The 14,694-nt window shown below is 30.0% G+C and overlaps 2 protein-coding genes across 3 annotated transcripts; one reads left to right on the forward strand and one right to left on the reverse strand.

The window, feature by feature from the left end:
- Positions 1 to 7,748: 7,748 nt before the first annotated feature.
- LOC122513454 (zinc finger protein 761-like) lies at positions 7,749 to 10,323 on the reverse strand. 2 transcript variants are annotated; one of them, XM_043629811.1, is made up of 3 exons: positions 10,152 to 10,323; positions 9,872 to 9,997; positions 7,749 to 9,791 (listed from the first exon to the last, which is right to left on the reverse strand). In XM_043629811.1, the coding sequence occupies exons 1-3, from the start codon at positions 10,233 to 10,235 to the stop codon at positions 8,160 to 8,162; spliced, it is 1,842 nt and encodes a 613-aa protein (XP_043485746.1). In that variant the 5' UTR covers positions 10,236 to 10,323; the 3' UTR covers positions 7,749 to 8,159. The 2 variants fall into 2 exon arrangements, with proteins under 2 accessions (XP_043485746.1, XP_043485745.1); XM_043629810.1 differs by having other exon boundaries at positions 7,750 to 9,791; positions 10,083 to 10,323.
- An 84-nt stretch (positions 10,324 to 10,407) lies between these two features.
- LOC122513453 (putative uncharacterized protein DDB_G0277255) lies at positions 10,408 to 14,365 on the forward strand. Its single transcript, XM_043629809.1, has 7 exons — positions 10,408 to 10,869; positions 11,157 to 11,257; positions 11,332 to 11,483; positions 11,617 to 13,426; positions 13,511 to 13,741; positions 13,829 to 13,878; positions 13,990 to 14,365. The coding sequence occupies exons 1-7, from the start codon at positions 10,745 to 10,747 to the stop codon at positions 14,191 to 14,193; spliced, it is 2,673 nt and encodes an 890-aa protein (XP_043485744.1). The 5' UTR covers positions 10,408 to 10,744; the 3' UTR covers positions 14,194 to 14,365.
- Positions 14,366 to 14,694: the final 329 nt, after the last annotated feature.

Genomic DNA, 14,694 nt, shown 5'->3' on the forward strand with positions numbered 1-14,694 from the left:
TATAATAAACACTTATATATTTAATATTCTTAATATTATACCATTGTTATGTTATTTTATATTATACCAATGCTATGTTAATTAATATTTTTTTTTAGGTTTCCAAACATTGGTAGAATACAGCATGAATACATATACACATTGTCAGTCTAATTGTGTTTACTTTTCTATCTAAATAATAATTGTGTTTACTTTTTTATATTGATATCAGTTGTGGTAAGTTTATCTCTTTTCTTTTATAACATAAAGAATAGTAATATAAAAAGTATGAGAAGGAGAAAGAGAAAGAGAGAGTGACATCTTATACAAAAATCATACATATACATATATAGCTCGTTCAGTTTGGCTGATACTTTATTAATAGAATCTTATGATTTGTAGATTTGCAAGTATTTGAAGATTTGGAAAAGCACAGCATCTATTAGGCTTTCTTATTGTTTTATGTATCAAGTACATACATAAAAGAAGAACTTACAAGATTGTAAAATGAAAATGGGCAATTTTTTTATAGTTTTTAAACGAACAAACACCTCAGCTTTCTTCTATCATAATGGTAAACTTTAATAATTCACATTTTCCATTAGTATATTGTTTATTAATTGTTTGAATAGATTGGTTGTATAATTGTTTAGAGAAATGTACTTTCTTTTTTCATTTACATATACGTGTACATTACGTATTTATTAACAATTATTTTAATGTACTAATGCACTTTTCTTATATTGCAGCTAAATTTTACCCTCGAAGTCCTCACTGCGCAGGAGCACTAAAATAATTACACAAAAATTAAAAGAATACTAAAATAAGAACGTTACAATCTTAAAGATTATGTATTAGATGTATGACACCCTTTATACACATGCGCAACGTTAGGAAAGTCAGATAAACAACGTTTAATAAAAGTACTTTCATAGAGGACAACGTCTCATTTCAACGGTGGATTTCGAAGGGGACGGTACATACGTCATATATTCCTAGCTTTTAGACAACAATAGACATTCCTACCGATTATTTAACAATTATTTTAATATTCTAATGCAATCTCTTTATATTTCATATTGTTTAAACACATATGTACTGGTTTAAACATTACATACTTATTAATATACTTTGAATATAAAATAATTTTAATGTAATATTTTTCTGGATAAAAATTTATTATCCAAAGTCATCATTGCACAGGGATGTTAAAACAAATGTATATTAGTTTAAACTATTACATAAAATTGAAGGAATGTTTAAATCAGAACGTTGCCATGTGATAAAGTTTTTAGTGTATATTGTCTTTATTTTATTCGTTATTTTTTGAATATTAACAAGGAACGTATACACCTAATAGAAAAATAAATTAGATAAGAATAATTATTATTTGGATTAATAATTAGATAATTATAATTGATAATAAATTGATATTTAATTGATGTAATAAATAAATTATGTATGTTCTTCTGTGCGGTGTGATAAGGTTTATAGTGCATATTGTCTTTATTCTTTTCGTTATTTTTTAAATATTAACAAGATACTTGTACCTTAAATAGAAAATAGAATAAATTTTTTATTAATTATCATATCTAGCTTGACTAGCGTGGTCATGAAGAAAGCCGAGTTACGTACGTGTGACAAGGAAGCTTGTGTGCGTGAATTTCTATATGATAATTGGGAATTTCTGATTGGTCACTTATCTCTGCAATAATTATCAGCCAATCAGGGCTCTTTGCTGATCATTCTTCTTCCTTTTCGCGGCGTCGGTGCTGGAGATCGGACGGATGCTACGTCGTCCCGTTAATCTCAGGTAATTAAAAAATATTTTCTAACGTAAATAATCTTCCTATATACTAATAGATTCTTCTAGCAAATGACTTCCAAATGATATAATCGAAAGATTACGATAATGTCGAGGATAAAGAATATTTGCGTAGAAAAAAATTCCATGTACATTGGTATGCATTTTTCTACGCAATGATATATATATCTTGTTTTACGGCATCATTTCTATGGATATCGACTTATAATGTTCAATTTTCATTGTTTGGATTAATAAAGTATATATTTCGACAATTCTTATGTTCCTATATCCTATTTTTAACTATTCGATATTTTTCTATGATAGATGAAAAAAATGTAACATTCTGAAGCAGCCATGATGTCGTCTCAGATGTCGCTTCGTTTCTTTGCGGCTACGTCACAGCGACGACCACCATTTTGTATACCTGTCATCTCGTTTAACTCAGGTAATTGAAAAGTATTTTACACCTTTCTATTATATATCAAACGATAGCTATAAGCAAGATTTCCATACGTGAGTTTTCAAAACGAAATATTGAAAAGTTCGATAGATATCTGTGAGAATATAACATCGATATATCTCGATATCCCGCCAAATCTCACCAATGTTACTTAACAATATTTCTTCTAATTTCCAGTTTTTTCATGGTATCGATAATTACTACCATCTCTAATGATGCTCTAATTAATTATTTTTCATAATTATCTATTCAAAGATCGTATTTCGTATTAAATTCGATTCCTGTAACATACACACACATACAGCATATATCATAAGTATAGGTAGCTCGTACACATACACTCATATTTTGATTTTCTTTATGTTATACTAATGTAATCTTTTTTTTTCCTTTTTTAGGTACCGAGCATTAGAGAGAGTCCAGCAGGAATACATATACTCAGTCTAACAATTGTGTTTACTCTTTTTTATCTTCATATTCATCGAGGTAAGCGTTATTCTTTTTTTTAAACCATACAGAAATGTATACAAAGAGTGAGAACGAAAGTGAGAGAGAGAGAGAGAGAGAGAGAGAGAGAGAGAGAGAGAGAGAGAAATAAGAAAACAAAATATTCTATCTACGGGCAATAACGAATGTGTACGTATATTCCAGGAATTTCTCGAAGTGAGAACAGAAGAAACGAAGACAGCCGAAAACAAAACGAAGACAGCCGAACGTTCGACATGAAGGACGCGGTTACGTGTTCATTCCTGATCAGTCCTTCAACGAGCTAAGATCTAACGACGTGACGTATTAAACTATATATATATATATATAACGTTATCGATTTTTATTAACAATTTTTACTGATATTAAATACTTTATATGTAATTTTATACAAGTAGTGAGATAAAGGCAATTAATATTGCTTGAATTTATATTGATTCTTTATGATAAAATATCTTTAAAAGTGTGCAATGCCTTCAGGAATGATTCACAGGATATATTGTTCTATAATCTTTTTAGTATGTTTCAGCTTTTCAGAGTTTTTTTAATTTTATTTTATTCATCGTCATCCTAAGGGTAGGATACCCATCCTGCAGTCATCAATGAAGACTAAAAGTAAGTATATTTTCCTATTAAACGTTTCTATGATAACTTTAATGGTTTTTATACGACGATGAATTAATTGTTCTTTTTCTTTTTCTGTTTCAGAACATCATTGCAATCGAGCGCGTAGGCAATGAGGTACTCGTGTGTTGCATCGTAAAAATAAAATACAAAAGAATCGGAAAGTAAAGTCAGTGTTGATCGTCGCATGTTAAAGTTTCGTTTGCTCGGTTAAGAAACTCCGTAAGTTTCTTTTATTCGGTTTAAACGTGTGCTCATCGTCATCCTAAGGGTAGGATACCCATCGTGCATTCATCAATGAAGAATAAACGTAAGTCAATTTTTATTTTAAACACTTTCTCAATAATTATAATAATTTTTTTACTTACAACAATGATATTTATAATTTTGTTTTTATTTCTGTTTCAGAACATCATGGGAATATATCAGTGTTGGAAGTGTTTGTGAATTGTGTTTGTGAAGTGTTGCAAGTGTTCGTGCATTGCATCGTGCGCGAAGCAATATACGGGAGTGTTGTATCGTTAAATATAATTAAAATCACGGATTAGAAGCACGTTCGTTCGTTAATTTCAATTCCGTCGCGTTCGCGAACAATTTTTGAAATATATATATTAAATTAACTGCGACCAAGGCAGTAATTGCATTAGAGTTTGTTCGAGTAAAGTTGTATTTTTATCTTTAAACAGTCGCACAGACTGTTCGCGTATTAGAATCAGTGCATCAATGAAGATTTTTCTACTTGCATTGACTGTGTGCAAAGCAGTCTTTGAATTAGTTGTGTAGAATCAGTGATCGGGCGTATAGTAAATTAAAATCACACGCGAATTAGAATCAGTGTTGTTCGACGTATAATAAAATTTCGGTTTCGCGATAAGAAACTCATCTATAGTTTCTTATTTTCGTTTATACCGCGTTTTTAGATTCACGCGAGGTGCATCGCCATGGTGCAATTGAATTTCATCCCATTGGAATGCATTGTAAGTATCTATTTTTATTTACATTTTATTCGATTTTATTTGATATGATTTTGGATTATATTGCAAATAACTTATCGTTTTGTTCTATTTTATTTTACAGATATGACGACGGACTTTCTACCTTATCAAAGATGTGGAATGAATTCTTCGATGGATCTTCGATGGATCTTCGATGGATCTTCGATGGATCTTCGATGGATCTTCGATGGATCTTCGGTGGATCTTCGATGGATCTTCGATGGATCTTCGATGGATCTTCGATGGATCTTCGATGGATCTTCGATGGATCTTCGATGGATCTTCGATACTCGCATTCTACAATACTTGCTGCGAAGTAGGAGTGTTTTGGAGCCATCGTAGAACTTCTTATGCCGTGAGTTAAAATTTAAAGTCCCTCCGGTGCTCAATCATGTCGAGGATGAAAGGTCCTAATCGGCACGAGTTACTGGTTGTAATTATTTAAATAAATTAGTGACGAGCACATGAGTAATTCCTTTCTAGGAGTTACTCATGAAAATTGTATATTATATTGTATATTGTATTGTATATTTTATATTAGTTCAGGATAGGTTTTCTTGTCTCATCGATTAAATTCATTTAATTAACAGTGCAATCAATTAATGCACTTTCTTTTTTATTACGTGTTTTGTTCGTGGTTAGTAGTGGCGAAACCGAGCATTAATTTACTCGTTTTCGTCCAGAAAAGCATGTAATAAATGTCTTACATGCATTGCTCCGTACTTAGTTTATCTAATCGCGATTAATTTCGATATATCGATACTTCGATATTACAATTAAATGAGCAAGAAAACAAACTCATTCGCGACGGATAGATTCTAGCAGTTAAGTGGTGGCTCAAAGCCCAGTTCTTTTATTAGAACAGCCAACTTAATGAAAGGAGTCGTCCGAGGTTTTTAAATATATTAAAATATATTAAAAGATATTAAAAGATATTAAAAGTTAATATTTATCAAATAAATTGTAGAGTCCTTAGCCGCTTAGATAAATTTCTATAAAAATGTATTTATGTCTTATGTATATATGTGTTTTTAATCATATTTTTTAGATCAGGATTTTCAGCTTCTAATATACTAATCTCCCGTTTCTCCCCCCTATACTTTCTGCGTTCTCATCTATGCCAGTGCCCAGGTGCTACTCGTATAGGTGAGAAACAATTAGTATAGGTTTAGTTTTAAGTTTTTCCCCCTATTGGCGGCTGTCATTGTGCTAGTGATTGCACGGTGTACGTTGCACCTGTGTGTGCGTTTAGGTGTGTGCATTGTACATCGTTTCGCGACACGTAATACCCCGCGCTTATTATGTTTTAAAGTTATTGAATAAAAATAACTTGTAGAGTCACGTGTACGATACGAACTTTTTTTTTTTTAACAATCGTTTTGCATAGTAGAGTTACCGCATTTATTTGTGGAAACTTTGATATACTCGTATATTACTAGTATGCATATATACTAGTGTATACTTGTATTTTTGTTGTAGTTTTTTATGCAATGATTACTAGCCTTGGTAGCCGATTACAGCAATCAGTACGTATACCTTTAGAATATAAGTTTAGAAAACGTGGTTGAACTAGGGTGTCGGAGGTGCCCCGGGGCATGCTCTCTAGTTTAGGCTTTTGCACCCTGGTGGTATGTGAGAGAATCGTGGAGTGGGTGGGTGGGTACGTATGTGTATTTGCTCTTTTTAAATATGGGTAATTGGCAGGCAGGTAGCATACCTCTTTGAGCGAATGTGATAACTTTAATTTTAAGTAGGTAGGACCCAGGAAAGGCACGAGGTTTGTTTCCACTCCGGAGTGGAAATTCCGCCGCCTGGTTTATACAGAACTGTTACAAAAAATTTTTTTTTATTTATTCTAATATGCTTGCTTTGTAAATTTATTTTGTGACTGTTCTGTAATCTTCTTTATGTATCATGAATCAAAGGGATTTGCAACGATTTGAAAGATTCAGTTCTATATCGATTCTATCTCGAACGAGATAGTCTCGAACAAACTCGCAAATACTTTGATGAATTTGATACTTAGTTTTAAGATTAGCACTTCGCACAATAGTGATTTTCTCTTATAATGAAAAATATTTGATATAGTTCAATATAACAAATGAATGAAATGAAAATATTGCAAGAAAATGAATTACATTTGTTGCATTATTAAATTTCAATTGAATTTTGTTATTTGATATTAAAAGTGCGACGTGTTATTAGGTCATCGATTGTAATTATCTGCTTGGACGTTTGATTAAATGTGCTCGTGTAATATTATGCAATGAACTCTAAGTTCATCCATAATTATACGAGCTTGAATATAATTAACATTAAATATAAATTAATTTTTTCATAATCCCATATTAGAATCATAACGAAATAAAAGTTAATTTGCAAAAAAAGATATGAGATATCTTATCTTTCTTGCACGTTGAAAATGTCCAATGCAGTTTTCAGGGTTGAAGAAAGAAGAGGCTAAATGCCGAAGAGGCTAATTGCCGAAGAGGCCCCCACTTAATTGTGGCTGAAGAGGGCAACTACATAGACTATTGAGTTATTTTCAAAGGTTCAACGACAAGTTAGAACTTTTCGAGAATAGCTTTCTAGTCATATTTTATATTTTATTATATTACATTCTTGCTCGTCATTAATTTGTAGTTGTAATTGGAGATGATGGACCATTCCATCTCCTTGGCACATCAAATCTGTGTGCCATATCGTCCAAAAGATGCATATGTGTTTAGTTAGAGTCAAAAATATTACAATTTTTGTATTATTAAATTTTGAAGCTTAAATAACGTTCGGTAAATATTACAGTAATTTCTCTTTTCTTGTTTCGTCTTTAAAATTTTTCACTTTGATCGTATTTTATTAAATTTGCAAGTTTTCTTTTCTATATAATGCAGTTTAAAAGTATTTCTTTCATAATAATTAATAGATATTATTTTTTTTTAGTAACTTAGTATTCATATTTTTATTATTTTTATTTTTTTTATTATTTTTATTTATTTTATATAAATGTAAAATCACGCGTTTAAATTTAATTTTATTGCAACGGTAATTAGAGATTTGATAAAAAGTAAATAAAGGATTCAATTGAAAAGTGCATCTGCGAATTGGACCACTTATATGTCAGGCTATTGTATCTCTTGATTCTATGATTAATATAGTCTTCTTTTTGTTACAGGTGATCATCGTTGGATTTATCATCAAACCTTTTGGATTCTTTTTTATTTGATTGTCTTAAATTGCATCATTTTAAAATATATATATTTAAATGCATTTCTGAAGGCACACACATGTTTATATATTAAAAATTAAATATAATTATATAAAATTCTATATTACAATATAACTATACTATATGTACCATTAAAGTATGTGTCATATACTATTATTATATAATAATTAAAAAAGTTAGCAATTATGGATTTTGAATTAGCAAATAGATAGCAGTTAAATGCACTTATTTATTTTTTTCAGCTGTTGTGGTTCTATGCCAACTTTTTAATGCTGGTAATATTGTATATTTAGGTTACTGATGGTCATTATTATTAAAGTAGAAACTGCCATTAACAGCGGCCGGTATTTTCAAAATAGGAATCTACTATTACCGACGGTCGATTTTAAAAAAGTACAAAACTACAACTTCCGACAGTCGATAAGATAAAGATAGAGTACTACTATTACCGATATGGTGTTAGTAATATATGAATCCGTTCGTTGTACGAAGATATTTTATTATATGTATACTTTAAAGAATGATATATTATAATATTGCGATATACTTTTTTTTTATAAATAATTTTTTTTTATAATACAATTAAATGTGAGTATCGCTGTGCCTCTTCATATGTCTTGTTAAACTGAAAGCCTGAGAAAACATTTGATTGCATTGCTCGCACTTGTACGTTTTAGTTCCCGTATGCAGATTTAAATGTCTTTTTAAATGATTAGCCAATTTAAAACGTTTACCACATAATCGACATTGATGTTGTCTCAGAGAAACGTGCGAAGCTTCGTGATTTTTAAGATGACTCGATTGAGAAAATGTTTTGCCACATAATTTACACTCGAATGGTTTTATCTTAGTATGAATTCTCAAGTGTTCCACCAAATTACCCTTCTGCGTGAAACATTTGTTACAATATTCGCATTTATGCATTTTTATCGACTTATGCGTTTGCAAATGTACTTTCAAATTGTAGTTTTGACTAAACCGTTTATCGCATATCTCACATTGAATAAGATCTTTCCCTGTATGCAGTTTTTCATGCGCTTTTAAATTTTTTATCAATCTAAATCGTTTCTTGCAAGTATTACATTGGAATCCTTCGAGTTGTAATACTTTTTTGGAATCATTATTATATATCTTGTTATGAGTTTTCATATGTTCTTCGAGATAAGACGGATACGTAAATACTTTGTTACACAATTTGCATAAATGTACATTTTTTTTAGTATGAAGTCTCATATGCGCGTTTAATTTACTTTTAGATGCATAAGCTTTTTCACAACTGTGACACTTGTATGGTTTTTGATCACTATGAGATACCTGATGTGCGAGTAATTTAGATTTCTGACTGAATATTTTAGTACACAATTTACATTTGTATTTTTTTAAATACGAATTAGATAATTCCTTTGAATCAAGTTTTTCCTTATAATCAGAATCGGATGAACAAGATTGATAATTGTTTAAGATATGTCTTTCTGTTTCGATATTCTGTGCTTTAGCATATTGTAAATTATGCAAATTTGTGACATCGTTTTCTGAATGCATTATATTCTGAACACGTTGCGTATCATTCTCTCGAACATCATCGAGTTGTATATTGTCTGGAAAGTTTAAATTCTGCATTTGATTATTATCCACGTTTGGTCTTTGGTAAGATAAATTTTCAACGGAATTATCAACGGAATTAATGGATCTTTCATAGCTCAAATTTTGTGGCAATTGATTAGAATTCTCGCAAATGTCTATATTCTCGTTGTCATAGGATATATCAATATTTTCTGTAGTATGTGCTATATTATGACAAATTAATTGCGTTCTATTAGTAAATGTATGATTACAGAGAGAACAATGTAGAGCACAAGCTGCTCTGCTAGAACCATCCTCGTTCATCGACATCATATGCATTACATTAGATGTAATTAATGGTGATAATTGAGTATTCTGTATACCGTCATTAGAAATGTTAGGATTCAAATGGCTGAAATTAAGATACGTATTTTGAGACTCTATGATGTGCATATGTTCAACGGGAATATTTTCTTGTACGAAAGGTAAATGCAGTCTACTGTGAGCGCACAATTCTTGATAACTCATAAAAACAGCTCCGCATTCTATGCACTTTAAAGTTTTATGAGAGTTCTGTACTGGCATAAAACCTTGGCTCTGTTGATACAATTTGCAACCAGATACAGTAGCGTAAGAAGTTAAACCAGAAACCTAATAAATAAAACAAAAACATATATGATTTTTTGATATTGTAAATAAATAAATTAAAAAGTATAATAATAAAATAATACTTTTAAAGCAGCTTGTCTTAAAGCCCTATCAGCTGCTCTACATTGTTCTCGGTACAAAAGTGCAGATTCTGCTCTGGTAACGCATCTGTCACACATTTTTTCTGGTAATCCGTCACCCTGCCAAACCTGAAAAAGAAAAAATATAAATAAGGCAAAATATAGAAATAAAAAATATGTAAAATAGGAAAATTGTAAGATTATATTGATTTACTTCTAAACAAGATAAAGATCTGAGTTTGGCAGCAAGAGAAGAACCTGCTGGTCCGACGAACAAACAAACCATTTTATCACCGTCCTCTCGTAAACACGTACGACACAGCTTGCTAATATTTTCTCCATCAATTTCTTTAGTTACTATAAACATATTTGATTTTATTTTTAAATAAAACAATATCACAATAAAAATACACGTCAATTGTCAACTAGTTTGAGGTTATGCCGCCATAATTGTTTTGAAAACTGTCAAAAAGTTATTAAAAAACTCGACAGATGACAGCACGATCGAGACACATAGAAATGCAATTAAAACATAAAATCGTGATTACGTGTAAACGTGGTTTAATAATGTGATTTAGGGATCTTGTAAAAGTAAGCCAAATGTAACGTACCGAAGTTCCTACGTCTATATATCTGTCTCTCTGTGTTTTTTTGTTGGCAATCAACAATATCGAAGTTAATTTTTTAAAGAATCTCTATTATTTATTGTAAATTGAAAAGAAAAAATGATACGTTAAATAAGGTTGTAAAAAGTAACAGATACGATTAATAATTGTTTGTTAAATAAGTTTACATTTCTTCTTCATTGATAAAGAGAATTGATAACAGTAAAATGCCAGTCCCTATATATTTTTAACTTTGTGATTGAAATAGAATATGTCAGAACGAAAGTTGGAAGTTATTGATAACGTGGAAAAACAATATCACGATGAAACGATTAATATTCAATACGATGATACCATTGACGTGTCAAACTTTGATTTTAGCGACACTGATAGATGGTAAGAAATATTAAATTATTTAATTGTAGTTATCACAAATTATTTTTTTTTTCTTTTCTTTTTTTTTTTTACATTCACGTTTCCTTATTTTCTTAAGAATTGTATTTTTATCTCATCAAAGAGTAGATTTAATTTTAGAAGAATGTTATATATTTATATTCTAATGGAACGTTCTTAAAATAATGATTATTTTTTTTTTAATTTATTTATATTCTACATTTTATATTTTAATTCATAAACGAATGTTAATAGTTGTTTATAAAAATGTTAAACATTTGTTATGTCAGGTTATTGGAACCTGTGGAGTGCTCTTCAGAGACTACAGTGCATGACTTACACGCCTGGTTGAGGAATTCCTCAGAAATAAGTTCTCAAAATACTCCTACCAGTAATTCCTACTCTACCATCTTATTTTCTTAATTTCATTTCTCGTTATTTATAATTCATTATATTTGGCTTTAGCTACTAAAAGGTTTACGGATACGAGAACATTTACAAGGCCTAAAAAACGGAATACCAGAATGAGTTTTGAATCTATCATGGAAGCATTACCTCCTCATTTACAAAATGCATGTAAAATTAGGGACAAAGAATTTCACAATTTGTATCAAAGCGTAAGTTTTCGATAATTATAATAATTATAAGTTGATACTTCATCGTTGATGACTCTAACCGTTAAAGATTCAATCATAAATTTTATCAATTGTAAATACGATCTACATAATATTTATTATTTTTAATACACAGACTAATAAAACTAATGATAAGAAAGAAGGTATACCATTTATGTTAAAAGGAACAATGGGAGCTAATCGTTACAATCCCGATGATGGTTTAATTACATCGGGACAAGAAAGTATGGAAGCTTTTATAAATATGTCCCAATCCAAAGGAATTGATTCGTTTATAAATTTAGGAGAACCAGATTTTGGGGATGCATTAATGAACGTTTCTCATCCATCTGTTTTATATTCATCTATCATATCAATGAATAATGATAATACATATAACACTGACTATGACAGTGGTATCAATTCAGAAACTTTATCCTATCCAACGATGGATAAATGTCAATTTATCAAAATTAAAAACCCAAAAGTTAATTTGGAAACAACATTTATATCAAAATTCAACGATAAGACTATAGTAAAGAATAAAGACAAAAGTAAAATGTCTATAAATAATACGTTTACTATCGAGCCAACAAATATTGAAAAAATGAATATTAAGGATACTGGTATTACAGATATTCATAATAATACGTCGTCCACTTTGGTAAATTCGGAGATAGAAAAGATGAATGAGAATGCTTTGTCTTCCACGTATACAAATCTAAGTGATCTTAATGTCACAGTGATTAAATCGGAAAGTAATGAACCTAGGAATTCACTAGATACTACATATCAATGCGTTGATGTGAAAGAGGAAAAGAAAGTTGCACCTGCAATGACCGTTACAAATACATTTGACTCTTGCAAACAAAATATTCATGTTAGTTCTAACGTGGAAGAAACTGCCACGAAATGTTCTGACAGTACAATGTTACCTGTGCAAAACAATTGTATAGATTCGATACCACAAATACCTGTTTCGTATACTAATCATTCGTCTAAACAAGAAAATTTACTAAATTCAACATTCACAAGTATGAATAAGAATATTAATCAGTATCAATCGACGTGTATGAATCCTACGAGTTTACCACCGGAAGAAATTCCTTCTTTAAGAAGAGAATTATTAACGGAGATTCAACGTAGCGGAAAATACAAACTACATTCTGTCTACAGTAATACTCCTGATGAATCTCAACCGAAAACTAATGAAAATATTAACGTTACTTATGACTCGAATATTATACAGAAAAGTAATATTCCTATAGAAAATAAGTACAATACTTACAGAAAGCAACCTTCGAAGGATCAATCTAATAGTAAAAAAGAATTGTCCGATTGTAATATAGTAACAACGTGTACGCAAAAAGATACACAGAATCGTAAGTTTTATACTTTTACTAAAAAATCTGCTAACATCAATGGAAAGAGTAATATAGAAACTGTAGAGCAATCGTTGCCGCCTAGTAACATAGACGAGACCTTTTGTAAACCAATTTCCAAGGCACCTAAGAAAAAATTACATGCGCCTAAAAAATTATCCAAACTGCCACAATTCTTGCAAAACTCTAATCCTAATTTATTATCGAATCCGATGAAAACTATCAATGCTACTGGATATTCGTATTTACCTAATGTCAGACAAGTCAAAGGTACATGCATTAATACGATGGAAAGTATAGCCAAACCGATGACTACTAAATCGTATTCATTAGGAAAATTAAGAAGTGGCTCGGAACAGAGATTGCCACACGTTGATATAAACACTACGTTTCAAAAGCCAAATTCCGGAGGTTCTACTGAAAGTATAGATAGTACTCAAAGTGCACATAGTGCTCCTGATTTAGACGATAGACTTAGTATGTGTTCTGACAGTAGTCATAATTCATACAATGTATGTACAACGAATATGGAACAGTTGTCTCAAATTGTATATATGCAAGAAGGTAAATATACTTAAACTATACGATGAATAGATTAAACAATTATAAGCAAAACTATAATTTGTGACAATTGTTTCATTTAATTAGGTACTAAACATCAATCAACACCAAAACCAAAGAAACAAATTTTACGTAATAATTGGGTCGATGACTTAAAAGATTTACCTTCACCAATTTCAAAAAATCATGTTGAGGAAACTGAAAGCAATTCTAGTTCACCGCTTAGTATAGATTCAACGGTTAAGACTAGCTCTCCGATAATAAGTCCAACTGGATCTAGTCAAGCTATAAATAACAACGGAGAACATAAAATTTCGAGTAAATAAAACATTATATTTATATATTAAAATTTCATTTTACAACGTAAGGAAAAGTTCGATAATACTTTTTTGTCCATCATTTAAGGTCATTTGGAAGAGAAAGAACAAGAGAATGCGGTTGGTCTTGTGAAACAGGTAAATTATAATATTTTAACTGTTTAACATTGAGACTCAAACGGTTAATAATAAATAATTTAATCAAATTATCTGTTTCTATATTAACAAAGTTATTGTATGATATTTTAGACAACAAATAAATTAACTAATACAACAGAAACTAAAACTAGGCTTCGACAGCCGAGTAACTGGAATACTGGAAATAAACCAGCCAGTGTAGCAAGTGGTATACCCAGACCTCAGTCTCGCATACCAGCTCTTACAATTAGATTTGTAAGGCCAAACGTTAAAACTACTACTACTCAAGGTGATTTAAAGAAAGGTTATTTGTGAAACTAAATATAATTAAAAAGGAATTGCAATGGCAATATTATACATATATATATATATATAAACGTAAACATTTTCATTTTGAAAAGAAAAAGGAATTATTACTACGATCATTCGTGCACAAAATAATATTGAAAAATAAAAAGAAAAAAAAAATAATTTTTTCCATTAAAAATAAGTAAAATCATTTAATTTATAATTAACAAATTCAGTATTATCGAGTTTCTGGAAGAAGTTAGGTTCCTGTTCAATCTTTATATACATATACATATATAACACATATCATCAATACGTATTTAAATTTGCGTTTAATTGGGATTTTTCAACAAGATTTTATATATTGTATATGTATATTCATTCGCAGAAGTGTTATATATATTATATATTTGCTATTAGGAAATAGTAAGATAATTTTTTATACAAATATTTACAACAACAACAAAAACACAATAAACAGTCTATAATAATAATAGTAATAATAATAATAATAATAATAATTATAAT

The sequence above is a fragment of the Polistes fuscatus genome, unplaced genomic scaffold (genome assembly GCF_010416935.1).
Source record: "Polistes fuscatus isolate 324 unplaced genomic scaffold, CU_Pfus_HIC Scaffold12, whole genome shotgun sequence".
NCBI classification, from domain to species: Eukaryota; Metazoa; Arthropoda; class Insecta; order Hymenoptera; family Vespidae; genus Polistes; species Polistes fuscatus.